The 25,820-nt window shown below is 50.1% G+C and overlaps 2 protein-coding genes across 4 annotated transcripts in view; both read right to left on the minus strand.

Annotated features, from left to right (window-relative positions):
- LOC139359917 (transmembrane protein 231-like) overlaps positions 1-11,488 on the minus strand; it is a 30,427-nt gene extending 18,939 nt beyond the window's left edge. Inside the window, exons 1-2 of the mRNA XM_071084983.1 lie at positions 8,229-11,488; positions 6,397-6,527 (exon numbers count right to left, since the gene is read on the minus strand). The gene's annotated coding sequence lies outside the window, so the exon portion shown is untranslated. The remainder of the gene's footprint in view (positions 1-6,396; positions 6,528-8,228) is intronic.
- A 4,695-nt stretch (positions 11,489-16,183) lies between these two features.
- LOC105491262 (carbohydrate sulfotransferase 5) lies at positions 16,184-25,788 on the minus strand. Of its 3 annotated transcripts, XM_071084980.1 has the most exons (4): positions 23,812-25,788; positions 21,436-21,594; positions 19,604-19,668; positions 16,184-18,370 (listed from the first exon to the last, which is right to left on the minus strand). In XM_071084980.1, the coding sequence occupies exon 4, from the start codon at positions 18,352-18,354 to the stop codon at positions 17,182-17,184; it is 1,173 nt and encodes a 390-aa protein (XP_070941081.1). In that variant the 5' UTR covers positions 18,355-18,370; positions 19,604-19,668; positions 21,436-21,594; positions 23,812-25,788; the 3' UTR covers positions 16,184-17,181. The 3 variants fall into 3 exon arrangements, with proteins under 3 accessions (XP_070941081.1, XP_070941080.1, XP_070941082.1); XM_071084979.1 differs by lacking the exon at positions 21,436-21,594; XM_071084981.1 differs by lacking the exons at positions 19,604-19,668; positions 21,436-21,594; positions 23,812-25,788 and adding an exon at positions 19,006-19,594.
- Positions 25,789-25,820: the final 32 nt, after the last annotated feature.

Genomic DNA, 25,820 nt, shown 5'->3' on the forward strand with positions numbered 1-25,820 from the left:
AGGGCGGCAGCAGCCAGCCACCAGCACCCTCATCTCCTCAGGGTCACCTCCAGCCGGGACCCTCTTCCCTGCATCCCAACGGCGCTGCCAAGTGACCGTTCCCTCCTCCTATCACAAGGCGCTGCAGCCGGCGGGGGCAGAGCCGGAGTTGTTCCCGCCCCCGACGTTGCGCGGGGCTCGCACAGACCCACCCCCACGGACGCGGGCCTTCCTGGAGAAGCTGCCCCTGCCAGCCAAGTGCGCGCTCTGCCCTGCCCTTCTCTGCAGCGCCCCCTGTAAGAAAGAAGGGAATTGCATGCGGCCCACCAGACCAGGGCTGTGGATTTACCTGGGATCTGGCAAAGCAGTGATCAGAACAGATTTGTAACATTGTAGTATCTAGGCCTGGACCCCAATATTTACGAAGTCTTCATGAGTAGAATAAGAACATTCTCAGGCCGGGTGCGGTGGCTCACGCCTGTACTCCCAGCACTCCAGGAGGCCGAGGCGAGCGGATCACTTGAAGTCAGTAGTTTGAGACCATCCTGGCCAACATGGCGAAACCCCATCTCTTCCAAAAATACAAAAATTAGCCGGGCGTGGTGGTGCGCGCCTGTATCCCAGCTACTCGGGAGGCTGAGGCAGGAGAGTCGCTTGAATCCGGGAGGCGGAGGTTCCAGTGAGCCGAGATCGGGTCACTGCACTCCAGCATGGGCGACAGAGCGAAACTCTGTCTCGAAAACCAAAAAACATGCAAAAAAAAAAATCTTTTTATCTATTTAAACTGGATAGTAAAAAGCCTATTAACAGGCTGGTGTGGGACCGGAATGGGAGGGAGGTTGGCCTGTGGATATATAGTCTTTGTACAGTGCAACGTAGTTGTTTTTTGTTGTTGTTGTTTTGAGACAGGCTGCAGCCTCTGCCTCTGCCTCTGCCTCAAGCAATTCTCGTTCCTCAGCATCCTCAGTAGCTGGGATTACAAGCATGCACCACCATGACCGGCTAATTCTCTAATTCATTCTCATTCTCTTTCTCTCTCTCTCTCTTTCTCTCTCTTTCTCTCTCTCTCTCTCTCTCTCTCTCGTGTGTGTGTGTAAGAATAGGGTCTCACAGAGCGAGACTCCATCTCAAAAAAAAAAAAAAAAAAAAGAATGGGGTCTCAGCTGGGCGCAGTGGCTCACGCCTGTAATTCCACACTTTGGGAGGCCGAGGCAGGTGTATCACTTGAGGTCAGGAGTTCGACACTAGCCTGGCCTGCATGGTGAAACCTCCTCTCTACTAAAAATACAAAAATTAGCTGGGCGTGGTGGTGTGTGCCTGTAGTCCCAGCTACGTAGGAGGCTGAGGCAGGACAATCGATTGAACCTGGGAGGCAGGGGTTGCAGTTAGTGGAGGTTGCAGTTAGCCAAGGCGGCGCCATTGCACTCCAGCCTGGGCAACAGAGCAAAACTCTGTCTGATTAAAAAAAAAAAGAAAGACAAGAAAAGAAATTAAAAAAAGAACGGGGTCTCAATGTGTTACCCCAAGTTGATCTCGAACTCCTGCCTCAAACAATCCTCCCTGCCCGAGCCTCTCAAAGTGCTGAGATTACAAGCGTGAGCCACCTTGCCCGGCTGCTACCTAGTTTTAAATGCAATAAAAATGGAAAGACCAGCCGGGCGCAGTGGCTCACTCCTGTAATCCCAGCACTGTGGGAGGCCGAGACGGGCGGATCACGAGGTCAGGAGTTCGAGACCATCCTGGCTAACACGGTGAAACCCCGTCTCTACTAAAAAATGCAAAAAACTAGCCGGGCGAGGTGGCGGGCGCCTGTAGTCCCAGCTACTCGGGAGGCTGAGGCAGGAGAATGGCGTAAACCCGGGAGGCGGAGCTTGCAGTGAATTGAGATCCGGCCACTGCACTCCAGCCTGGGCGACAGAGCCAGACTCGTCTCAAAAAAAAAAAAAAAAAAAAAAAAAAAAGGAAAGACCTTCTATTCAATATGACAAAACTGGATCACACTTTTGACTACCTCCCTTCAGAGAACGTGTTAAAATGTAGGCAGAGAAATTGTAAAAAAGGAATAAGCAAGGTCAGGTGTGGTGGCTTAAGCCTGCACTCCCAGCACTTTAGGAGGCCAGGGCAGGAGGATTGCTTGAGCCCAGGAGTTCAAGACTAGCCTAGGCAATGTAGTGAGATCCTGTCTCTACAAAAAATAGAAAAGTAGGCCGGGCACGGTGGCTCACGCCTGTAATCCCAGCACTTTGGGAGGCCGAGGCGGGCGGATCACAAGGTCAGGAGATCGAGACCACGGTGAAACCCCGTCTCTACTAAAAATACAAAAAATTAGCCGGGCGCGGTTGTGGGCGCCTGTAGTCCCAGCTACTCGGGAGGCTGAGGCAGGAGAATGGCGTGAACCCGGGAGGCGGAGCTTGCAGTGAGCCGAGATCCAGCCACTGCACTCCAGCCTGGGCGACAGAGCGAGACTCCGTCTCAAAAACAAAACAAAACAAAACAAAAAAAACAAAAAATAGAAAAGTTAACCAGGTGTGGTGGCATATGCCTGCAATCCAAGTTATTTGGGAGGCTGAGGTAGGATGATTGCTTGAGCCTGGGAGGCGGAGATTGCAGTGAGCAGAGATGGTGCTCCTTAACTCTAGCCTAGGCAAGAGAGGGAAACTCTATCTCAAAAAAAAATTTTTTTTTTTAAGTAAACTGGGTAATTTATAAAGAATGGAAATTTACTTTCTCATGGTTCAGGAGACTGGGAGGTCCACGATATAGGCGCCTGTAGGTTGCGTATCTGGGGAGGGCCTGTTCCTCACTGCTGGCACTACCTGTGGGTCCTCACATGGAGGAAGAAAGTGAACCCACTCTCTCAAGTCCCCCCACCTTTTTTTGAAACAGAGTCTTGCTGTCTCGCCCAGGCTGCAGTGCAGTGGCATGTTCTCGGCTCACTGCAACCTCCACCTCCCCAGTTCAAGCAATTCTCCTGCCTCAGCCTCCCGAGTAGCTGGGACTACAGGCACCTGCCACCACATCCAGTTAATTTTTGTATTTTTAGTAGAGATGGAGTTTCACCATGTTGGCCAGGTTGGTCTGGAACTCCTGACCTCGTGATCCACCAGCCTTGGCCTCCCGAAGTGTTGGGATTACAGGTGTGAGCCACTGCGCCTGGCCTCTCAAGCCCTTTTATAAGGCTCCTAATCCCATACATAGGGGCTCTGCCCTCCTTATTTAATCATCCCCCGAGGCCCCTCCTCTCTTACTATCACATTGATGTTAAGTTTCAACACAAGGACTTTGGGGAACACATTCAGACCATGGCCACCAAGCGATTTCCACAAAGTTTCAGGAGATGGAGAGGCTTGTGATGAATAATAATAAGTATTAATTGAACGTTTTCTGTGTGTCACCAAACCAAATGCTAGCTATGGATTATGTTATGAATCCAAAGCACTGAGTGAAGTTATTATTTTTATTCTCATTCAACAGGTGAAATTTCTATTTAACAGAGATAAAATAATTTGGCTGAAGTCACAAAATTAATAACTGGCTAAGAGGGGATTTGAAACTTGGTATTGCTGGCCGGGTGCTGTGCCTCTCGCCTGTAATCCCAGCACTTTGGGAGGCCAAGGTGGGTGGATCACTTGAGGTCAGGAGTTTGAGACCAGCCTGGCCCATATGGTGAAACCCCCATCTCTACTAAAAATACAAAAATTAGCCGGGTGTGGTGGCACCTGCCTGTAATCCCAGCTCGGGAAGCTGAGGCGGGAGAATCACTTGAACCCTGGAGGTGGAGGTTGCAGTGAGCTGAGATCGCACCACTGCACTCTAACCTGGGGGACAGAGCAGACTGTCTCAAAAAAAAAAAAGAAAAAAAAAAAAGAATAAAGAAAGTAGGTATTGTTTCCACAGCCTAGTGGTTAACCTTCAGACCACATTTTGGAGAAAGAAGCCATAACCCAGAAGGAAGCTGCGATGGAGGAGGCACCCTCAGGGCTTGGTGGAGTGGAGAAGAAGGGAGGCTGGACACAGAGGGACCTACCCAGGGTCTAGGTGGAGCACAGCAGCTCTGCCAGCCCCTCCTCTCCTCCTCCATCCCCTGCCCCTCCCACAGGTAGAACAGGCTGACCAAATACTTCAGCTGACCCTGGAAAAAACAGAAAATTTTGGACGGACGCGGTGGCTCATGCCTGTAATCTCAGCACTTTGGGAGACCAAGGTGGTCGGATCACCTGAGGTCAGGAGTTCGAGACCAGCCTCCCCAACATGGAGAAATCCCGTCTTTACCAAAAATACAAAATTAGCCAGGCGTGGTGGCGCATGCCTGTAATCCCAGCTACTCGGGAGGCTGAGGCAGGAGAATCTCTTGAACCTGGGAGGCAGAGGCTGTGGTGAGCCAAGATTTCACCATTGCACTCCAACCTAGGGCAATAAGAGCGAAACTCCATCTCAAAAAAAAAAAAAAAAAAAAAAAGAAACAAAATTTAAGAAACAAAGATAAATAATGTGTTTCAATTAGCACATTCAAGAAGATATTGTATTTATAGAACCAAAGCATGATGCCCTAAAAATTGAACAGATAACAATAATAAGTTATTAGAAATTTAAAATATGACTTCCAATTTTACAATGTGATAAATGAGTTAGAAAATAAAGTTGGGCTGGGTGCAGTAGCCCATGCCCTGTAATCTAAGCACATTGAGAGGCCAAAGTGGGAGGATGGCTTGAGGCCAGGAGTTTGAGACCAGCCTAGGTAAGATAGGGAGACATTGCCTCTACAAAAAAAAAATTTTTTTTTTTGAGACAGAGTTTCACTCTGTTGCCTGGGCTGAGGTGCAATGATGTGATCTCGGCTCACGGCAACCTCTGCCTCCCAGGTTCAAGTGATTCTCCTGCCTCACCCTCCTGAGTAGCTGGGATTATAGGCATCTGCCACCACACCCGGCTAATTTTGTATTTTTAGTGTATTTTGGTGTTTCCCCATGTTAGGCTGTTCTCGAACCCCCAACCTCAGGTGATCCTCCTGCCTCAGCCTCACAAAGTGCTGGGATTACAGGCGTAATTTTAATCAGCCAGGTTGGAGCCAGGCTGGAGTCAGTGTGGTCGCTCACACCTATAATCCCAGCATTTTGGGAGGCCGAGATGGGTGGACCACTTGAGGTCAGGAGTTTGAGACCAGCCTGGCCAACATGGCGAAACCCTGTCTCTACTAAAAATATAAAAATTAGCTGGGTGTCATGGTGGGCACCTGTAATCCTAGCTACCTGGGAGGCTGAGGCAGGAGAATTGCTTGAACCTGGGAGGTAGAGGTTGCAGTGAGCAGAGATCGTGCCACTGTACTCCAGCTTGGGTGACAGAGCAAGACACTGTCTCGAAAAAATAAATTAAAAGGCTGGGCGCGGTGGCTCAAGCCTGTAATCCCAGCACTTTGGGAGGCCGAGACGGGCGGATCACGAGGTCAGGAGATCGAGACCATCCTGGCTAACACGGTGAAACCCCGTCTCTACTAAAAAAATACAAAAAACTAGCCGGGCGAGGTGGCGGGCGCCTGTAGTCCCAGCTACTCGGGAGGCTGAGGCAGGAGAATGGTCTAAACCCGGGAGGCGGAGCTTGCAGTGAGCTGAGATCCGGCCACTGCACCCCAGCCTGGGCGACAGAGCAAGACTCTGTCTCAAAAAAAAAATAAATAAATAAATAAAAATAAAAAAAAATAAAAAATTAGCCAGGTGGGATGGTGGACCCCTGTAGTTGTAGCTACTTGGGAGGCTGAGGTGGGAGGATTGATTGAACCTAGGAGATTGTGGTGGCAGTTAGCTATGGTCATGCTACTGGACTCCAGCCTAGGTGACAGAATGAGACCTTATCTCTAAAAGAAAAAGGAAAGTTGAGCACTTTGGGAGGCCAAGGCAGGAGGATCACTTGAGGCCGGGAGTTCAAGACCAGCCTAGGCAGCATAGCGTGACCTTGTCTCTACAAAAAAAGAATTTAAAAATTAGGTGAAGGTGCAGGCCTGTAGTCCAAGTTACTTAGGAGGCTTAGGCGGGAGGATCACTTGAGTCCAGGAGTTCAAAGCTGCAGTGAGCCATGATCATACCACTGCACTTCAGCCTGGGCAAGGGAGTAAGACCCTATCTCTAAACAAAAAGAGAAAAAAGAAAAAGAAAGAAAAGGAAATTGAGGAAATAAACTTTAAAGGCAAATACAAAATTAAAAAAGAGGAAAGCAAAGAAAAGGGGGAAAATCAAAATTCTCTAACTAGTGGATATTTAAGGAAAAATAACAAAGACAACAGACCAAGAAAGAATCGTTTAAAATACAGATGAGACAAAGCTGGAGAGAACCAAGTGCTCTTCATGTGCCTAAGAGAATGAAGGAGGGAAAAAAAAATACTACATCCTTGAGAAATGTCACAACCAACAATAAAGAACTGACTTTGAAATGGTGATTGACCAGTAGCTGTGGCTCATGCCCATAATCCCAGCACTTAGGAGGGTTGATACAGGACGTTTGCTTCAGGTCAGGAGGTTGAGGCTACGCTGAGATCTCACCTGATGACTGCACAACTGTGAAAAGATATTAAAGTTATTGAATTGCACAGTTAAATGATCTTATGCTATATAAAACATATCTTTTAAAAACTTTTTTAAAAAAATGGCCAATAGCCTACTCAAGTTTCTGTTTAGGTTAGTTGGAGTATCTGAAGTGTCATTTTAAACATTAAAAACAGGGCTGGGTGCGGTGGCTCTCACCTGTAATCCCAGCACTGTGGGAGGCTGAGGCAGGTGGATCATTTGAGGTCAAGAGTTCAAGACCAGCTTGATCAACCTGCTGAAACCCCGTCTCTACTAAATACAAAAAAAATTAGCCAGGCGTGGTGGTGCATCCCTGAAATCCCAGCTACTTGGCAGGCTGAGAATCGCTTGAACCCTGGAGGCAGAGGTTGCAGTGAGCTGAGATTGCGCCACTGCACTCCAGCCTGGGCAATAGAGTAAAACTCTGTCTCAAAAAACAAGCCATTAACAAAACCATAACCATAAACAAAAACGATTAACAACCGTAACAGTCATCTTGGTTCTCCACTATCTTTTTTTTCTGAGACACAGTCTTCCTCAGTTGCCCAGGCTGGAGTGCAGTGGCTTGATCTAGGCTCACTGCAACCTCTGCCTCCTGGGTTCAAGCAATTCTCCTGCCTCAGCCTCCCAAATAGCTGGGATTACAGACACCTGCCACCACTCCCAGCTAATTTTTGTGTTTTTAGTAGAGACAGGGTTTCACCATGTTGACCAGGCTGATCTCAAACTCCTGACCTCAAGTGATCAGCCTGCCTTGGCCTCCCAAAGTGCTGGGATTACAGGAATCAGCCACCGCATCTGGCCACTCCCCTCTTTTAAATATAACTTTCAAATCTGTTTTATTCTTTCTTTTAAGAGTAAAAAGAACATAAACTTTTTAGATGGCTCAGGTACTTAGCAAGTCAATGAAGTGGAAACATTTTGTCATGTTAGTTGTAATGAAAAGATCTGTGATTTACAGATATTTTCCAGCATTTCAGATTCTGTATGACTTTTTGGCATGTGGCAAAATGATTCGAGCTGACATCTTTTTTCCATAATTCTGCTGTAAAGAAATGAGAATCAGATGGATCAGCAGCCAAGTGAGGGAGGCTGGAAGGCCATGCACCAACACCTTCAATGTTTGCAGGGGAAATGATTTTTCGAAACCTTAATTATTTTAAATTCAAGATGCTTTTGTACACATTACACAATATTTTCCTTTTAATTCAAGAACATTAGCAAGATTGTTTATTAGCATTCTCTCTCTCTCTTTTTTTTTTTTTTTTTTTAAGACAGTCTTGCTTTGTCACCTAGGCTGGAGTGCAGTGGTGCATTCTTGGCTCACTGCAACCTCGGCCTCCTGGGTTCAAGTGATTCTCCTGCCTCAGCCTCCCAAGTAGCTGGGAATACAGGTGCCTGCCACCACACCTGGCTAATTTTTGTATTTTTAGTAGAGGGGGGGTTTCACCACCTTGGCCAGGCCGGTCTTGAACTCCTGGCCTCGGGTGATCCACCTGCTTTGGGCTTCCGAAGTGCTGGGATTACAGGCATGAGCCACCATGCCCGGCCTATTAGTGCTCTCTTTTGAAGCCTCTTTTTAGGAAGCTTCCTTATGCAGGTTCCCTACCGCTACAGTTGACATTTTGTATCAACCAAGAAACCTATGTAAAATAAAAATAGGAAGTATAAAAAAGGTCATGAAATACTGACCTTTAACCATGCTGTCTTTTTGGTACATTTCCCAGACTAGCAGTCTATTAGAAGTGGAAGAAACCGCTGGGCGCATGGCTCACGCCTGTAATCCCAGCACTTTGGGAGGCTGAGGCAGGTGGATCATTCGAGGTCAGGAGTTCGAGACCAGTCATGGCCAACATGGTGAAACCCCATCTCTACAAAAAATACAAAAAAATTAGCTGGGCCTGGTGGCACGCACCTGTAATCCCAGTTAGTTGGGAGACTGGGGCAGGAGAATTACTTGAACCTAGGAGGTGGAGGTTGTAGTGAGCTGAGATTGTGCCACTGCACTCTACTGCACTTCAGCCTGGGTGACAGAGTGAGACACTGTCTCAAGAAAAAAAAAAAAAAAAAAGGCCAGGCACGGTGGCTCACTCCTGTAATCCCAGTACTTTGGGAGGCCAAGGCAGGCAGATCACTTGAGGTCAGGAGTTTGAGACCAGCCTGGTCTTGAAATACAAAAAAATTAGCCAGGTGGTGGCAGGTGCCTGTAATCCCAGCTACTCAGGAGGTTGAGGCAGGAGAATTGCTTGAATCTGGGAGGTAGAGGTTGCAGTCAGCCGAAATCGTGCCACTGCACTCCAGCCTGAGCAATAGAGCCAGACTCAGTCTCAAAAAATAAAAAATAAAAAAATAAAAAAGGCCGAGCACAGTGGCTCATGCCTATAATCCCAGCACTCTGGAAGGCTGAGGCAGGCACACTGCCTGAAGTCAGGAGGTCGAGACCACCCTGGCCAACTTGGTGAAACCCCATCTCTACTAAAAATATAAAAATTAGCCAGACAGGATCGCGAATGCCTGTAATCCCAGCTACTCAGTGGGGCTAAGGCAGGAGGATCCCTTGACCCCAGGAGGCAGACATTGCAGTGAGCCAAGATCGTGCCACTGCATTCCAGCCTGGGCGACAGAGTGAAACTCTGTCTTAAAAAAAAAAATTAACAACTCACACCCCTACACACACATACATTCCTAATCCCCTGATCCCTCTCCACTTTAATCTTTGGCACTTTCTAATATGCTAAATAATTTAGCTATTTATCAAACTTCTCATTCATTGGCTGTCTCCCACCATCAGAATGCAAGTTCTTGCAGGGCAGGGGTTTTTGCTTTTTGTCTATATTGGTCCTGCTGTATCTCCAGCTCCTCCAACAGCCCGGTGCCTGGTTGGTTCTCAACCCATAATGTTTGTTGAATGAATGAGTGGAGTTCGTGAAGCCTGGGATCAGAATAACACAAGACTTGCAGGACAGGCCACGTTCTCTGGTCTTATCCCCAAGGAAGAAAATGTGACACGTGAGATCTTTCAGTAGAGGGCACGGGGAGAACCGGCTACCTGAAAATACAAAGATAACCAGCACTGGTTGGGCGCAGCGGCTCACGCCTGTAATCCCAGCACTTTGGGAAGCTGAGGCAGGCGGATCACGAAGTCAGGAGATCGAGACCATCCTGGCCAACATGGTGAAACCCTGTCTCTACTAAAAATACAAAAATTAGCTGGGCGTGGTGGCGCGTGCCTGTAATCCTAGCTACTCAGGAGGCTGAGGCAGGAGAATCGCCTGAACCAGGGAGTTGGAGGTTGCAGTGAGCCGGGATCGCGCCACTGCACTCCAGCCTGGCGACAGAGCAAGTCTCCATCTCAAAAAAAAAAAAAAACAAAAAAACAAAAAAAACGCAAAACCAAAACAAAACAAAACCCAGCCCCACCTCATACTGGTCAGGAATATTAATTCCATGCAACTATAGATCCAAATGTAAAATAGTAAACTACTAAAGTATTAAAAGCAAATGTGGGCTGGGTGCAGTGACTCAGGCCTGTAATCCCAGTACTTTGAGAGGCCGAGGCGTGTGGATCACCTATCACCTGGGGTCAGGAGTTCAAGATCAGCATGGTTCTGGCCAACATGGAGAAACCCTGTCTCTACTAAAAATACAAAAATTAGCTAGGCGCAGTGGCTCACGCCTATAATCCCAGCACTTTCAGAGGCCGAGGCAGGTGGATCACCTGAGGTCGGGAGTTCAAGACCAGCCTAACTCACATGGAGAAACCCTGTCTCTACTAAAAATACAAAATTAGCTGGGCATGGTGGTGCATGTCTGTAATCCCAGTTACTCAGGAGGCTGAGGCAGGAGAATCGCTTGAACCCGGGAGGCAGAGGCTGTGTGAGCCAAGATCGTGCCATTGCACTCCAGCCTAGGCAACAAGAACAAAACTCTATCTCAAAAAATAAAATTAAAAATAGATAAATAAAATAAAAATTACCTGCCGTGGTGGTGGGTGCCTATAATCCCAGCTGTTTGGGAGGCTGAGGCAGGAGAATCATCTGAACCAGGGAGGTGGAGATTGCAGTGAGCTGAAGTTGTGCCACTGCACTCCAGCCTGGTCAACAGAGCGACTGTCCCCAAAGGCCGGGCGCAGTGGTTCATGCCTGTAATCCTAGCACTTTGGGAGGCCAAGGCGGGTGGGTCCCCTGAGGTTAGGAATTTGAGACCAGCCTGACCAACATGGTGAAACCCTATCTCTACTAAAAATACAGAAATTAGCCGGGCATGGTGGCGGGTGCTACCATCACCTATACGTGGCTAAATCTATCATTTTCACTTTTGCCTAGCTGATGGTAAATGTCACCCAAAAATGTTACTTGATGATGTTTTAACCTGCATTTCTTTAATTCCCTGGGCAGCTGAGCATCTTTTCATGCTTATTAATCAACGGCCTTCCTTTTTCTCCTTATTATTATTATTTTTTTCGAGAAGGAGTCTTGCTCTATCACCCAGGCTGGAGTGCAGTGGAGCAATCTCGGCTCACCGCAACCTCTGCCTCCCAGGTTCAAGCGATTCTTCTGCCTCAGCCTCCCGAGTAGCTGGGATTACAGGCATGTGCCACCATGCTTGGCTTATTTTGTATTGTCCTCTTTTCTTTCTCTTCTCCTCCTCCTCTTCCTCCTCCTCCTTCTTCTTCTTAATTAGTGATGATGTCTTGCTGTGTCACACAGGTTGGAGTGCAGTGGGATGAATCATAGCTCACTGTAGCTCACTGCAGCCTCGAACTTCTGGCCTCAAGCAACGCCCCCCACCTCAGCCTCCCAAGTAGCTAGGACTACAGACGTGTACCACCATGCTTGGCCAATTTTTAAAAATGTTTTATGGACATGGGGCCTGCTTTGACGCAGGCTGAGAGCCCAGCCTGACAGCGGTATCCCACAAGAGTCATTTGCCTGGGTGATCTTTTTTTTTTTTTTTTTTTTTTTTTTTTTTTGAGACGGAGTCTCGCTCTGTTACCCAGGCTGGACTGCAGTGGCCGGATCTCGGCTCACTGCAACCTCCGCCTCCCAGGTTCACGCCATTCTCCTGCCTCAGCCTCCTGAGTAGCTGGGACTACAGGCGCTCGCCACCTCGCCCGGCTAGATTTTTGTATTTTTTAGTAGAGACGGGGTTTCACCGTGTTAGCCAGGATGGTCTCGATCTCCTGACCTCGTGATCCGCCCGTCTCGGCCTGCCTGGGTGATCCTGAACTCATGTCCTCAAGTGATCCTCCTCTGTCAGCCTCCTGAAGTGCTGGGATTGCAGGTGTAAGTCACTGTCCCCGGCTTTGTTTTTTCTTAGAGCATAATTCAAACCTATAATTGCATGTTTAATCTGTTTGACTATTTGTTTAGTGTCTGCACCCCAGACAAGAGCAAGGGCTATGTGTATTCTGCCACTTACTGTGTCCCTGGGGCCTGATACTGGGGCCTGACTCATTGAATCACTCAACTGGCTGCCCTCTTAAAATGGGAGGAATAATGCTTCCTAGGAATCAAGCCATGAGAAACTAATGTTAAGAAGTGGCCAATAGTATCTGAACCATGTGTAACCAGGAGAAGTGCCGAGAGCCCTGAGCACATACTCTGGGCTAGGTAATGGGAGCCCTTGTAGTCTCTCTTCCATCTTACACAATCTATAGACGCTAGGAATTTGAATGTGTAGGATCAATTGCAAAGTCAAAACTTCTGCTGGCTCTTCGGGTTTCCAAAGGATGGAAATATGAAGTAGATGTTCTTCTCTAATAGACCATCTTAGTCAGATGCAGATATAGAAAGATTTCAGGGCCAGAAGGGTATACAAATGTAATGAGAATGAGGAGTCTGATTGGCATTGTCCAACATGGAGCCACTGGCCACGTGTGGCCACCAAACACGTGTGGCTACCGAACACGTGTGGCTGGTCCTAAAGTCTTCGACTTGGCCGGCAGTGCTGGGCTCAGCTGGGCTCAGCTGCTCTCACTCATATGTCTTTATAGCTACTCCTCTCAAGCGGTGGACTCAGTTTCCACACCTCTGAATCTGGGTGAACCCTGGACTCGCTTTGGCGGCAGCAGCAGAAGGCAGCAGAAGTGGCTGCGTGCTGATCAGCAGGGGCTGGTGAGGGGCTAGCTGGTCTAGGATGGCCTAGATTGGGACACCTGAACTCCCCTTCTCACGGTCCCTGCTTGTCCAGCAGCCTGGCCTGGCCTTTCTCCGTGGCGGAGGCAGAGGTCCAAAGCCAAGGAGTCCACGCAGGTTCTCTTCAGCTGGAGGAAAGCAGAGGCATCGGCCCAGATTATGCCTCTGTCACATAAAAATGATTTTCAGCTGAAGGCAATTAAGAAGCAGAAAATACAGGAAAAAGTCAGGTTTCCCTCCCCTTTCTGCCTAAAGGCATGACATAAACTCTCCTTCACTGGAGACAACCATTAACTCTGCCCAGCCAGAGGCGGTATCAGCGGCTGCTGCAGACAAATCCTGCTGCATCAGCTTCCTCTCGGATATTTACCTTTGCACAGTTTCTCACCTTTGGAGGCCTAAAACTTTCTTTTGTCCTGTTATTTCTCTACAAATTTATTGTGTCCTTTGGAAGTTGCTGTGTAAGGCAGTGTTCTGAGCCACTGTGTTGTTACTTTTCATTTAGGTTTGTCCTGCGTGATGTATGCTGCATGTGTTAATGAACTGTTCTTGGGCAGGCACAGTGGCTCATGCCTGTAATCCCAGCACTTTGGAAGGCTGAGGCAGGTGGATTGCTTGAGCACAGGAGTTGCAGATCAGCCCGGGCTACATACCGAAACACATGTAGTCCCCCAAAATACAAAAATTAGCCTGGCATAGTGATGTGCCTGTAGTCCCAGCTACTTGGGAGGTTAAGATGAGTGAATCACCTGGCTAACATGGTGAAACCCCGTCTCTACTAAAAAAATACAAAAAACTAGCCGGGCGAGGTGGCAGGCACCTGTAGTCCCAGCTACTCAGGAGGCTGAGGCAGGAGAATGGCGTAAACCCGGGAGGCAGAGCTTGCAGTGAGCTGAGATCCGGCCACTGCACTCCAGCCTGGGTGACAGAGCAAGACTCCGTCTCAAAAAAAAAAAAAAGATGAGCGAATCGCTTGAGTCAGGGAGGTGGGGGTTGCAGTGAACCAAGATGGAACCACTGCACTCCAGCTTGGGCCACAAAGCAAGACACTGTCTCAAAACAAACAAACAAACTTCTTGTCTGTGAATCTTTTTGTTAAGGAGCCTATTTTAGTCCCTTTTGTGCTGCTGTAACAGAATACCAGAGACTGGGTAATTGATAATTATAGGCATGAGCCACCACGTCTGGCCTGATATACCTCTTTCTCAGTGAAGACACAGGGGGATATAAAGGCCAATGGCTTCGATGGAGCGTGGTGCCAGGGGCATAAAGGGAACAGAGTCCAGGCTGTGTATGCATGTGAGTGTGTGTGTGTGTGTGTGGGGCACATGTGGGATATTCAGAAGCAATATCACCAGATTTTGCTCCCAGCTGGGCCTAGGGCACCCCTTTTCAGCTGCTTCAGGATGCATTCCAAGAGAGGGGAGTCTAGGGGAAAGAAAGAGTTTGGGTAGAGGCCAAGTCATCTGAACTGTTAATAGAAAAACATTAGTCAAATTAAGCAGACTTTATTTGAGCAAAGAAACTTTATGAATCGGGCAGCACCCTGATTCCACTCAGCAACACTGGTAGGCCAAATTTATTGGAAGTAGCACAAATAAACAGTCTGATGGGGTGCAGCTCAGCATTTACCTTACACAGACTTGGTCTAATCAGTTGGTAGCCTGTGACTGGTTAAAGCACAGCTGCTGTGACTTGCTGAGATTCAGCTATTTGTTACAAGAATAGTCTCGGTTGGGAGGCAGTTTACTTAAATACTAAGTTAGATTGCAGTTCAACAGGTATGGCAGCAGCTTTGGGCCAAATTATTATTATTTTTTTTTTGAGACGGAGTCTTGCTCTGTCACCAGGCTGGAGTGCAGTGTGCAATCTCAGCTCACTGCAACCTCTGCCTCCTGGGTTCAAGCGATTTCTATGCCTCAGCCTCACGAGTAGCTGGGATTATAGGCGTGTGCCACGATGCCTGGCTACTTTTTTGTATTTTAGTAGAGACAGGGTTTCACCATGTTGGCCAAGATGGTCTCGATCTCGACCTCGTGATCCGTCCACCTCGGCCTCCCAAAGTGCTGGGAACTTTGGGACAAATTTAATTGAATTTAAACATTTCTGCCTTTTGGTCAGCCTCTCAATTTTGAGAGATTGACCAAAACCTTGGGCCCTGACTCCATTTTCTGTCACCATCATAATGGACTTGTTTTGTTTCAGTATTGACTTCACAATTCATGATTTCACCTTAGTTGGATGATTCTTTATGCTTTCTTCATGTTTTTGTTATTCGAACCCTAATGGGCCAGTTGATGTATAAAGTATGGCTGCATAGGAGTATGTAAGACTTCCCAGGGGAAGCAACACATCAGAGAGACTATTATTATTGTTTTTTTATTATTATTTTTGAGAGGGAGTCTCACTCTGTTACCCAGGCTGGAGCGCAGTGGCGCAATCTTGGCTCAATGCAACCTCCACCTCCTCGGTTCCAGCAATTCTCCTGCCTCAACTTCTTGAGTAGCTGCGATTACAGGCATGCACAACCACACTGGCTAATTTTTGTATTTTAGTAGAGATGGGGTTTCACCATGTTGGCTAGACTGGTCTTGAACTCCTGACCTCAAGTGATCCATCTGCCTCGGTCTTCCAAAGTGCTGGGATTACAGGCTTGAGCCACCGCTCCTGGCCTATTATTATTATTTAAGATGGAGTCTTGCTCTGTCACCCTGGCTGCAGTGCAGTGGCGCAATCTTGGCTCACTGCAACCTCCACCTCTTGGGTTCAAGCGATTCTCCTGCCTCAACCTCCTGAGTCGCTGGGATTACTGGCATGCACAACCACAGCAGCTATTTTTTGTATTTTTAGGAGAGACAGGGTTTCACTATGTTGGCCAGGCTGGTCTCAAACTCCCAAGCTCAAGCGATCTGCCTGCCTAGTCCTCCCAAAGTGCTGGGATTATAGGCGTGAGTCACTGCGCCTGGCCAGGGAGACTATTATGATGACTATGAGTGGACAATGCCAAGAAACAGGAGTACACTCCTTATCAGGAGTTTCTACAAACAACTAGTCAAATAACTCAAAGTCCACGCAATAAAGATAGTTCAACAGCATTTAACTCTAACTGGTCAGTCTTTGTTCTGGGGATGATGGCGATTAAAGCCCAAACTCACCCCATTAAATGAGAGATCTGGCCGGGCGCGGTGGCTCAAGCCTGTAATCCCAGCACTTTGGGAGGCCGAGACGGGCGGATCACGAAGTCAGGAGATCGAAACCATCCTGGCTAACACGGTGAAACCCCGTCTCTATTAAGAAATACAAAAAACTAGCCGGGCGAGGTGGCGGGCGCCTGTAGTCCCAGCTACTCGGGAGGCTGAGGCTGGAGAATGGCGTGAACCCGGGAGGCGGAGCTTGCAGTGAGCTGAGATCCGGCCACTGCACTCCAGCCTGGGCGACAGAGGGAGACTCCGTCTCAAAAAAAAAAAAAAAAAAAAAAAAAAAAAAAAAAATTAAATGAGAGATCTATATTTGAGAGGTCTCAGAGACCTCCACTCAGCAACAGTGGACAAGCAGCGTTTATAAACAGAAAAAAGGAAGTGGCACTGGATATAGGCCGATTGGTGACAGCTCAGCCTTTGTCTAATTTGGACACATCCGGTCAGTCTGCGGTCTGCCCCTGGCTGAAAGCTGGCTGCTAAGGTTGGAGGAGACTCCTTTTTCCTTACAAGAATATACTCTGGTCAGGTTGTAGTTTGTTTACATATTAAATAAGGTTACATCCCAGTCAAATCCTCCCTACAAAGTATCCCCTATTCTGACCTCTATCACCATAGACTAGTTTTTCTGCTTTAAATAAATGGAATCACACAATAAAAAGAGAAAAGAATGAGGTTACAGTTCACTAGATTGCAGGATTTTTGAACAAATTTATTTATTTATTTATTTGATAGAGTCTTGCTCTGTTGCCCAAGCTGGGTGCAGTGGCACGATCTCAGCTCACTGTAACCTCCACCTCCGGAGTCCAAGTGATTCTCCCACCTCAGCCTCCCAAGTAGCTGGGATTATAGGAGTGTGCCACTATGCCCGGCTAATTTTTGCATTTTTAGTAGAGAGGGGGTTTCACTATGTTGGTCAGGCTGGTCTCGAACTCCTGACCTCAGCTGATCCACACCCTTCCCAGTCTCTCAAAATGCTGGAATTACAGGCGTGAGCCACCGCGCCCGACCTGGAACACATTTAATTTAATTTAGCAGAACTTACTCCCTGTGCCCAGAATAGGTAGGGGCAAGTGTTGCTTTCCATGAAGAGTGCACCTGATGAGAAGGCAGCTCCAGAGGACTCAAAGGAAAACCGAGAATCAGGAGAAAAAGAAACGTGCAGTCCTTGCCTACCTCAGGGGAGGACCCCAAACTCCCAGTTCATAGTAGGGACCTGCTTCCCCATGCATCCCAGCTCCCTCTCCACCGTGCAGTCGCCTCCTGGGCCGGGCAACCACAATTCGGGGCCTGCTCTAAGGCCCAGAGTTCTCAGTCATGTGACGCCCAGCTTAAGTGGTCTGGGCTTCGTGGCAGCACCAGATCCAGGGTGAGGTCACGCTGCTGGTCCTCAGAGTACACAGGCCGGTAGCCCAGCAGCTGCAGCGCGTCGGCGCACACCTCCTGCACGCGCAGGATCTTGGTGAAGGGCAGCGCGTGGCGCCAGGCCTGGGAGACGTTGCGCGCATTCCTAGACGAAGTCTGGAAGGCCTCGATTGGCTGGCCGATCCCCAACCCGTGGGTGATGTTGTGGATCCAGGTCTTGAGCTGGGGCGTGAGGGTCAGCCCGGTGAAGGCGTAGAGTGCTCTGATCTCTGCCAGCGGCTCCCGCGCCAGGTCCTCGAAGCGCACCAGGCGGTAGCGGCCGCGCAGGAAGGGTGGCGGCTTGAGTGTGGCGGCCTCCGCGATGCGCACATGGCTGCGACACACCTCACGCATCAGGCGCAGCTGAGGGTCAGCCTCCACCCACCTGCCGTTGGTGCCCAGCACGATGCCGTTGTCGCGTGCCAGTAGTGGGCCCGTCGCCTCCCGGGAGCGCAGCACGGCCCGCGGGTCGCGCACCAGGTGCACGATGCGCAGGTTGAGTGCGGGGTCTCTGAGCAGCGGGTAGAGCACCTGCAGGTTGAAGAAGCGCACCTCCTTGAGCACCACGTGGCTGTAGGAGCGGCAGGCCTCCCGGGCCAGGCTGAAGGGCTGCCGCGTGCACAGTGTCTTGCACATGTTCTCCTTGCTGATAGCGCCTCGGGGAAAGGCGTTGCAGGCGGGCGGCGAGCACAGCGCGCGGCTCGTTGCCCACTTGAAAAAGGCGGACAGGTTTCGGCTCTGTGGCATGTAGGCATCAAACACGTCCATGTCGCACAAAAAGACGGAGCGCATCAGGTCGCGCACGGCCATGTGCAGCGTTGCGGCGCTGCCTTGCGACAGGGTGGTCCACACGTGCCACGCGGGCTCCATCAGGTAGAAGACGTCGGGGTGCTGGCTGAAGAGCTGGCCCACGAAGGACGAGCCTGAGCGCCACGAGGACAGCACCAGCACGTGCACACGCTCCTCGCCGCCCGCTGGGGATGAAGGTCCTGGCCGGGAGACGACGAAGAGCAGGAGGCAGGTGGTCTGTGCCAGGAGGAGCACGGTCACTGTCCTGCTGGAGAAGCGTGGCAGCCGCATGCTGGCGGCTGGAGGCCTTCGGGCGGGCGGAATGGGCAACTTTAGGGACCAGGGCCTTCACGCCCATCCCACGCCCCAATTACTGCCCAGTGCCCTCAGGGAGCAGCCCTTGGATTTGACTACCCTACCCATTGGACTTCCCAAGACTCCCAAGGTCTCAGTCGAGCACTTTCCCAGGAATATGGAGTCAAGATATAGCCCAGAATATAGTCTGTGCTCAGAAGTCCAGTTGCAGACAAATGTGGGATACCCTCAAATTGTCTACCTACCCACCCACCTACTTACATACCTATAGGCTATCTATCTGTAGAGAAAAATATTATGTTTCAAAGAGAACTTCTGTCTTTTGCTTCAGGATACCTCTTAGAGAGGCCCTTTTAGGTTGCTGAGCTAAAAGGACTTGATGGGGGCTTCCAGGGATGTCAGAGCACCACCAGGCTTGCGGAGGTTGAATCCTGGCTCTGCCACTTCCTGGCCTATGATCTTGCTTATGAAGATCACTTAAATCTCTCTATGACCGATCACTTTACCCGTGTGTAAAAGAGGGATAATTCTGGTACTTGGCTCACAGGATTTGGGGGGATTGGGGGGTTATTATAATGAAGATGGGGGAAGGGAATATGTAGTCATGCCCATAACTGAGGATCGCACCTTTTACGTGGTGTGCTTCTGCACTATATAACTTTTTTAACAGGCAGGTATAAAACTTTTGTCGGCCGGGCGTGGTGGCTCATGCCTGTGATCCTAGCACTTTGGGAGGCCGAGGCGGGTGGATCACGAGGTCAGGAGATGGAGACCATCCTGGCTAACATGGTGAATCCCCGTCTCTACTAAAAATACAAAAAATTAGCTGGGTGTGGTGGGGGGCGCCTGTAGTCCTAGCTACTTGGGAGGCTGAGGCAGAAGAATGGCATGAACCTGGGAGGCAGAGCTGGCAGTGAGCCAAGATAGCGCCACTGCACTCCAGCCTGGGCAGGAGAGCAAGACTCTGTCTCAAAAAAAAAAAAAAAAAAAAAAGAAAAGAAAACTTTTGTCGTTAAAAATAAGCAAGTAAATAAAGTGCACAAAGAACACCAACTGTTGCCATCATTGGTTGGGGGTGAAGTGCTGAAGGCAGCATGGGCTCCAGAGGGAGGGTGTCCTGGAGCCCTGTGGGTTCACAAGGAGACCAGTTGAGGTGGAGCTGGCATGGAGCCAGAGAAGCAGAGGTGAGAGCAGAGTACTGTCCCAGCCAGCTGAGGGAACTCACCACTGTCCAGGGCTGCTGGGAGAGCTGCAACACTGATCACAAACCCATGGGAGATGTCTCGACACCTGGCAAAACAGGAAGGAGAGGAGATCAGAGTCCTATAGAGAGAGACAGCCCTGTACATAGAAAGCTCTCCGGGGTGGGAGCAGAACTGTCCTGCCTGTCTTTTGCTTCAGGATACCTCATAGACCTTTTGGGTTGTGGAGCTAAAGGGCTTGATGAGGACTTAGGTGGATGGATGTCACAGCACCGCCAGGCTTGCTGAGGTGGAATGAGTCTGAGTAGGGCACTTCTCCAAATGGCTGGGAACTGGCTGGGTCTACTGATGGATGGAGGCAAGAGAGCTGGCTCCGAATCCCAGCACTGCCAATGGGAAGCCATGAGACCTGGGGCAAGTGACTTAACTTCTCTGAGGCTCAATTTCCACCTCTGTAGAATGGGATTTGCAACATTTAATCTCTTAGGGCTGTTGTGAGATGCTGCTGCAAACACCTATGAAGAGGGGACCTGGGAAAGTATTCCTTACACACGTGCCCCTGTTACTGTTATTGTCCCTGTGCTCAGCTACATCTGGAGAGGAAGAACCCCCTCCACCTGGGGAGTCTGCCCCCAGAGGAGACACCCACAGGCCACCTACCCTTCCAATCCCTGTATCTCCCAGGCCATTCTCTGGCCTCCAACCACCCAGAGCCTTTAGTGGACCTTAAGAATATCACACGTGTCTCACAGGGTGGAAGGAACACTGAGCCGGCCTCCCGCATTCCAAGGTCCCAAAGTGTTCTTCTGTTTGCACCTGTTGCTTCTGCAATGATCTCAAGGCTGGGCGACTTTGGAAGGGAGGAGCCTGGAATTTTTCTCCTGCTCCTACATCCTTTGCTGCTTGCCTGCCCCACTCCCCTGTCCACATCACCCATTGAGAGAAGCCAGGGTCTAACTTGTGAGCAGATCTCATCTCTGCTCCTTCCCCTCAATGCAGGGACTGGAGTGAGTGGAGAATGCCCAACACCTCTGTCACCTGCTGACTCCTGAGCTACCTTCTGGATCCCCATACCCACTCCTGGAAAACCTGGAAGATGAGGAGAGTAGCCCCCCACCTCCTCTACACATGCGACTGTACTTTTTCCAGTGCTGGCTGATGGATGGTGGGCTCCCCTGACAACAGAGTGTCAGAGAGGAAGGCAACTCATATTTTCTGACTTCAATGATCACAAGTGCTAGGTGTTTCTTTTTTTTTTTTTTTTTTTTTTTGAGATGGAGTCTCGCTCTGCCGCCCAGGCTGGAGTGCAGTGGCTGGATCTCAGCTCACTACAAGCTCCGCCTCCCGGGTTCACGCCATTGTCCTGCCTCAGCCTCCCGAGTAGCTGGGAGTACAGGCACCCACCACCTCGCCCGGCTAGTTTTTTGTATTTTTTAGTAGAGACGGGGTTTCACCATGTCAGCTAGGATGGTCTCGATCTCCTGACCTCGTGATCCGCCCGTCTCAGCCTCCCAAAGTGCTGGGATTACAGGCTTGAGCCACCGCGCCCGGCCAGTGCTAGGTGTTTCAAGTCCACCGGATGACTTAACTCAACAGGCCCTGAGGGGGGCATGATGATGTCAGTTTTTCAGGTGAAGGACTCAAGGCTTGGAGAGACAGCAGGAAAGCTGGGACCCCAGGACTCCTGTTCCTAAGCTCCTGGCACTTCTGATCCCAGGCTGTGGGCCTCTCCCACGTATGATTGCTCCCTGCAGAGTGCAGGACCTTGCTGCCCTGGCCCAAACACAGTTCTCCTGGCCAGCCCAGCCCTTCCCTGGTAGGGAGGATCTTGATCCCAAGCTAAGGTGTTTGTTACCTGTGTTCCAGGAAAGCCAGAGGTCTTCTTAAGAAGGTGGTTGAGCCGGGCGCGGTGGCTCACGCCTGTAATCCCAGCACTTTGGGAGGCTGAGGCGGGCGGATCACAAGGTCAGGAGATCGAGACCATCCTGGCTAACACTGTGAAACCCCGTCTCTACTGAAAAATGCAAAAAATTAGCTGGGCGTGGTGGTGGGCGCCTGTAGTCCCAGCTACTCGGGAGGCTGAGGCAGGAGAATGGCGTGAACCCGGGAGGCGGAGCTTGCAGTGAGCCGAGATCGCGCCACTGCACTCCAGCCTGGGCGACAGAATGAGACTCTGTCTCAAAAAAAAAAAAAAAAAAAAAAAAAAAAAAAAAAAAAGGAGGTGGTTGAATCACCCTATGCCATACAGAGTCTCCAGAAGACCAATTCCTCACTGGGAGCTTTCTGATAAGGAGACTTACATTCAGCACAGTGGACAACTGGCCAAAGGTTCAAAGTTAGGGAGAACCAGTTAGGCAGGCCCTATGATAGCACTTTCATCTTCATGATTGAATGTTATCCTCCCTAGTCCCTAAGAGGCAGAAATAAGCATTCCTATCTGTTTTAATTGAAGCAGTGGGGCTCAGAGACATGAATACCCAGTAAGAAAGTGGCAGGGCTGGGGCTTTAGTCCAAGAGTCAGACTCCCAGTGCAGGGCTCTGTGGTGGGTCACACTCCTAAGCCTTTGTCCAGAGAACTCTTCCATCCTGGAAGGAACATTCCCCTTCCCCTCCAAATTCTTCCCTTTTTTGATTCTTTTCTGGGGGCACATATTTATTACGTTTAATTTTTAGAAAAATAATACAAACAGGTCACACGAAATTCAAAAAGTAGAGCTGAGGGCATCACAGCCTTGACCTTCCAAAGTGTTGGGATTACAGGCGTGAGCCATAGCACCCAGCCAAAAGTGCAATTCTTGACTGCCTTGCCTCCATGTAAAAGGGAAGAGAAAGGAATGTCAACATTTGCTAGAGGTCGGACACAGTGGCTTACGCCTGTAATCCCAGCACTTTGGGAGGCCTAGGTGGGTAGTCACCAGAGGCCAGGAGTTCAAGACCAGCCTGGCCAACAAGGCAAAACATAGCTCTACTAAAAATACAAAAATTAGGCCAGGTGTGGTGGCAGGTGCCTGTAATCCCAGCTACTTGGAGGATGAGGCAGGAGAGTCGCTTGAACCCAGGAGACAGAAATTGCAGTGAACTGAGATCATGCCATTGCACTCCAGCCTGGGCAACAAGAGCGTCCATCACACACACACACAAAAAAAACAAAAAACAAAACAAAACAAAAATTAGGCCAGGTGTGGTGGCTCATGCCTGTAATCCCAGTGTTTTGGGAGGCCAAGACGGGTGGATCACCTGAGGTCAGAAGTTCAAGACCAGCCTGGACAACATGGTGAAACCCCATCTCTAAAATTAGCTGGGCATGGTGGCTCATGCCTGTAATCCCAGCTACTTGGGAGACTGAGGCAGGAGAATCGCTTGAACCCAGGAGGTGGAGGTTACAGTGAGCCAAGACGGCGCAATTGCACTCCAGGCTCTGCGACAGAGTGAGACTCCATCTGAAAACAACAACAACAACAAAAAAAAAACACAAAAATTTGGGCCCAGTGCAGTGGCTCACGCCTGTAATCCCGGCACTTTGGGAGCCTGAGGCGGGTGGATCACCTGAGGTCAGGAATTTGAGACTAGCCTGGCCAACATGGTAAAACACCGTCTCTACTAAAAATACAAAAATTAGCTGAGTGTGGTGGCGTGCATCTGTAATCCCACTTACTCCAGAGGCTGAGCAAGAAATCCCCTGAGCCCAGGAGGCAGAGGTCGCAGTGAGCCAAGATCGGGCCACTGCACTTCAGCCTGGGCGACAGAGCCAGACTCCATCTCAAAACAAACAAAAAAACGTTTCCTAGGCACCTGTAGTGTCCTGGGGCCCAGAGGGCCTTTCCTGAAGCCCAACATCAAGCCCCTAGAAGCAGTGAGGCACGACTCCGAGTCCCCGGAGTCTGGTTCCAAATTAACTCACCAAGCTATTTTTTCTCAATAATTTTATGGAGAGCTTTTGAAAGCCACACCTTTTGAAACCCAAGTATGGAATAAGAACCGCCCCCTCACCCCCGCCCCGCGCAGTGAGGATTCCTGCGTGCAGCCGAAGCTGCAGCAAGACACTTCCAAACCAGCGCTAGCAGGGGCGATGAACTTTCCACGTTGCTGATGGAAAAGCCACTTCCAGCTCCTCCCGCCACCCCAGGCCCCCGGTGCTGGACAGAGGAGCGTCCCAGCTGTGTTACTGGCCCGGCCCCCAGCTCAACAGAGTGTGGGGACACCCCCCGTGGAGAATGAAGAACCAAAGTACCTCAAAGTTTGGCGTGTCTGCCCGACCTGGAGGGGCAGCGAGAGGGACGCCTCTCTCTCTGGGCTCAGCAAAGGCTCCCAGTCTCTTCCAAGTTCCACCGCACAGCCAGCTTCCTCTTCACTGGGAAAGTCCGCAGGGGCTGACTTGCTCCTTAAGGTCCCAAGACTATTAAGGGACACCTGGTGACGCCAGGAAAGGGGGTCTAAGAGGCATGGACGAGAGTCGGGGGGCACCAAGACACTGAAAGCTCCTGGAGACTCGAGGCACAGCGAATCTGGGAGCAGGGCAGGAGTCTCGGAATGGGATGTCGAGGGTGGGGGTGTCCTGGGGCTACCACAGGGAAGGACGCGGCGCAGAGCTCCCTCCGGAGCCCGGCACTGTGGCCCAAGATCCTCGGCACTGCCCGGTCAGGCGCTTTCAGACGTGGCTGCGGCCCCGAGGTGGCCGGCAGGAGCCAGGGAAGTGGAAGAAGGAAGGAAGGAGCAACTTTTGCCCCCAGCTCTCTCTCCCCACCCCTGATCTAGGGGCCACGCCTCGGGGAGGGGCGCCGGACGAGGGCAGGGCCGGAGGGCCCAGGTGGGCTGGGGCTCTAAGAGGCGCGGGGTTTAGCCGAGGATGTCAAAGGACGCTGGCAGAGTCACTTCTCATCTAACTGACCACAAATAAACGTTGTAACCCGTCTCCCCGCAAATCCCCAGAGAACCTGGGAGCTCCTCGGAGGACAAAGGCCCTAGTGAAGGAAGTCGAATCTTAATCTTGGCCCTCCTTGCTCTCCGGGGCATCCTTGCAGGGAAGGGACTTGGAATCCAAATCCTTCCTAAGGCCCCAATCTCAGCCCCAAGCCAAGACCCAGGCACCTTGACACAGGGACCAACGCTGTCTCCCGGTGCAGCGTCCCAGCTGGGAGGAGTTGAGACCAGGTGGCCTTAGGAGCTGTGCCCTACCTGCCCTAGCCTCTGCCCAGAGGCGCAGGCTTGATAACAGGTTCTGACGAATACAGGATATGTTTCAGTAAATAAAAGCTCCCCACCCACCCCTTACATATAAGAGCTCAGCCCGAAGTGGTGGCACACGACTGTAATCCCCGCACTTTGGGAGGGGAGGCAGGCAAATCACTTGAGGTCAGGAGTTCAAGACCAGCCTGGCCAACATGGTGAAACCCGGTCTTTACTAAAAATACAAAAATCAGCCATGCGTGGTGGCACATGCCTGTAATTCCAGCTACTAGGTAGGTGAGACAGGAGAATCGCTTGAACCCCCGAGGTGGAGGTTGCAGTGAGCAGAGATGGGGACATTGCACTCTGGCCTGGGCGACAAAGCAAGACTCCATCTCAAAAACAAACAAACAAACAAACGGGCAGAGTCCAGTCATCTGAAAAGGACAGCGCATTGGGAGGTCCTTTAATCCACGGTGGTGTCTGAAACAAGAAGTCCCCGCTGCTGGGAGTAGAAATTAGCACAGTCTTTCCTGGCTGTGGTTTGACAATGAATTAAGATCCTTAACAACCGTCGTAAGGTTTTTGAATGTATCTTAAGGAAATAAACCAGCAACAAGGATTTCTACGCAAGGTTTACAGAAGTGTTGTTTATGATACTAAAAAGGTTACCACAAAAAAGATTAGAAAGATGTGTGCCAGAATGCCAACCATAATAACTGCTGTGATCAAACCGCTGTGATCCCAGCACTTTGGGAGCCAAAGCAGACGGATCACTTGAGGTCAGGAGTTTGAGACCAGCCTGACCACCAAGGTGAAGCCCTGTCTCTATTAAAAATACAAAAATTAGCTGGGTGTGGTGGTGGGCACCTGTAATCCCAGCTACTCAGGAGGGTAAGACAGGAGAATCGCTTGAACCTGGGAGGTAGAGGCTGCAGTGAGCTGAGATCATGCTACTGCACTCTAGCCTGGGTGACAGAGTGAGACTCTGTCAAAAAAAAAAAAAAAAAAAAAAAAGAAAAGAATAACCACCTACTGGTACTATGCTTATTACCTGTGTGATGATATAATCTG

The sequence above is a fragment of the Macaca nemestrina genome, chromosome 18, assembly GCF_043159975.1.
Source record: "Macaca nemestrina isolate mMacNem1 chromosome 18, mMacNem.hap1, whole genome shotgun sequence".
NCBI lineage: Eukaryota > Metazoa > Chordata > Mammalia > Primates > Cercopithecidae > Macaca > Macaca nemestrina.

Coding starts and splice junctions, on each gene's coding strand:
- LOC105491262 (XM_071084979.1), bottom strand. CDS start 18,354: ATGCGGCTGCCACGCTTCTCCAGCAGGACAGTGACCGTGCTCCTCCTG.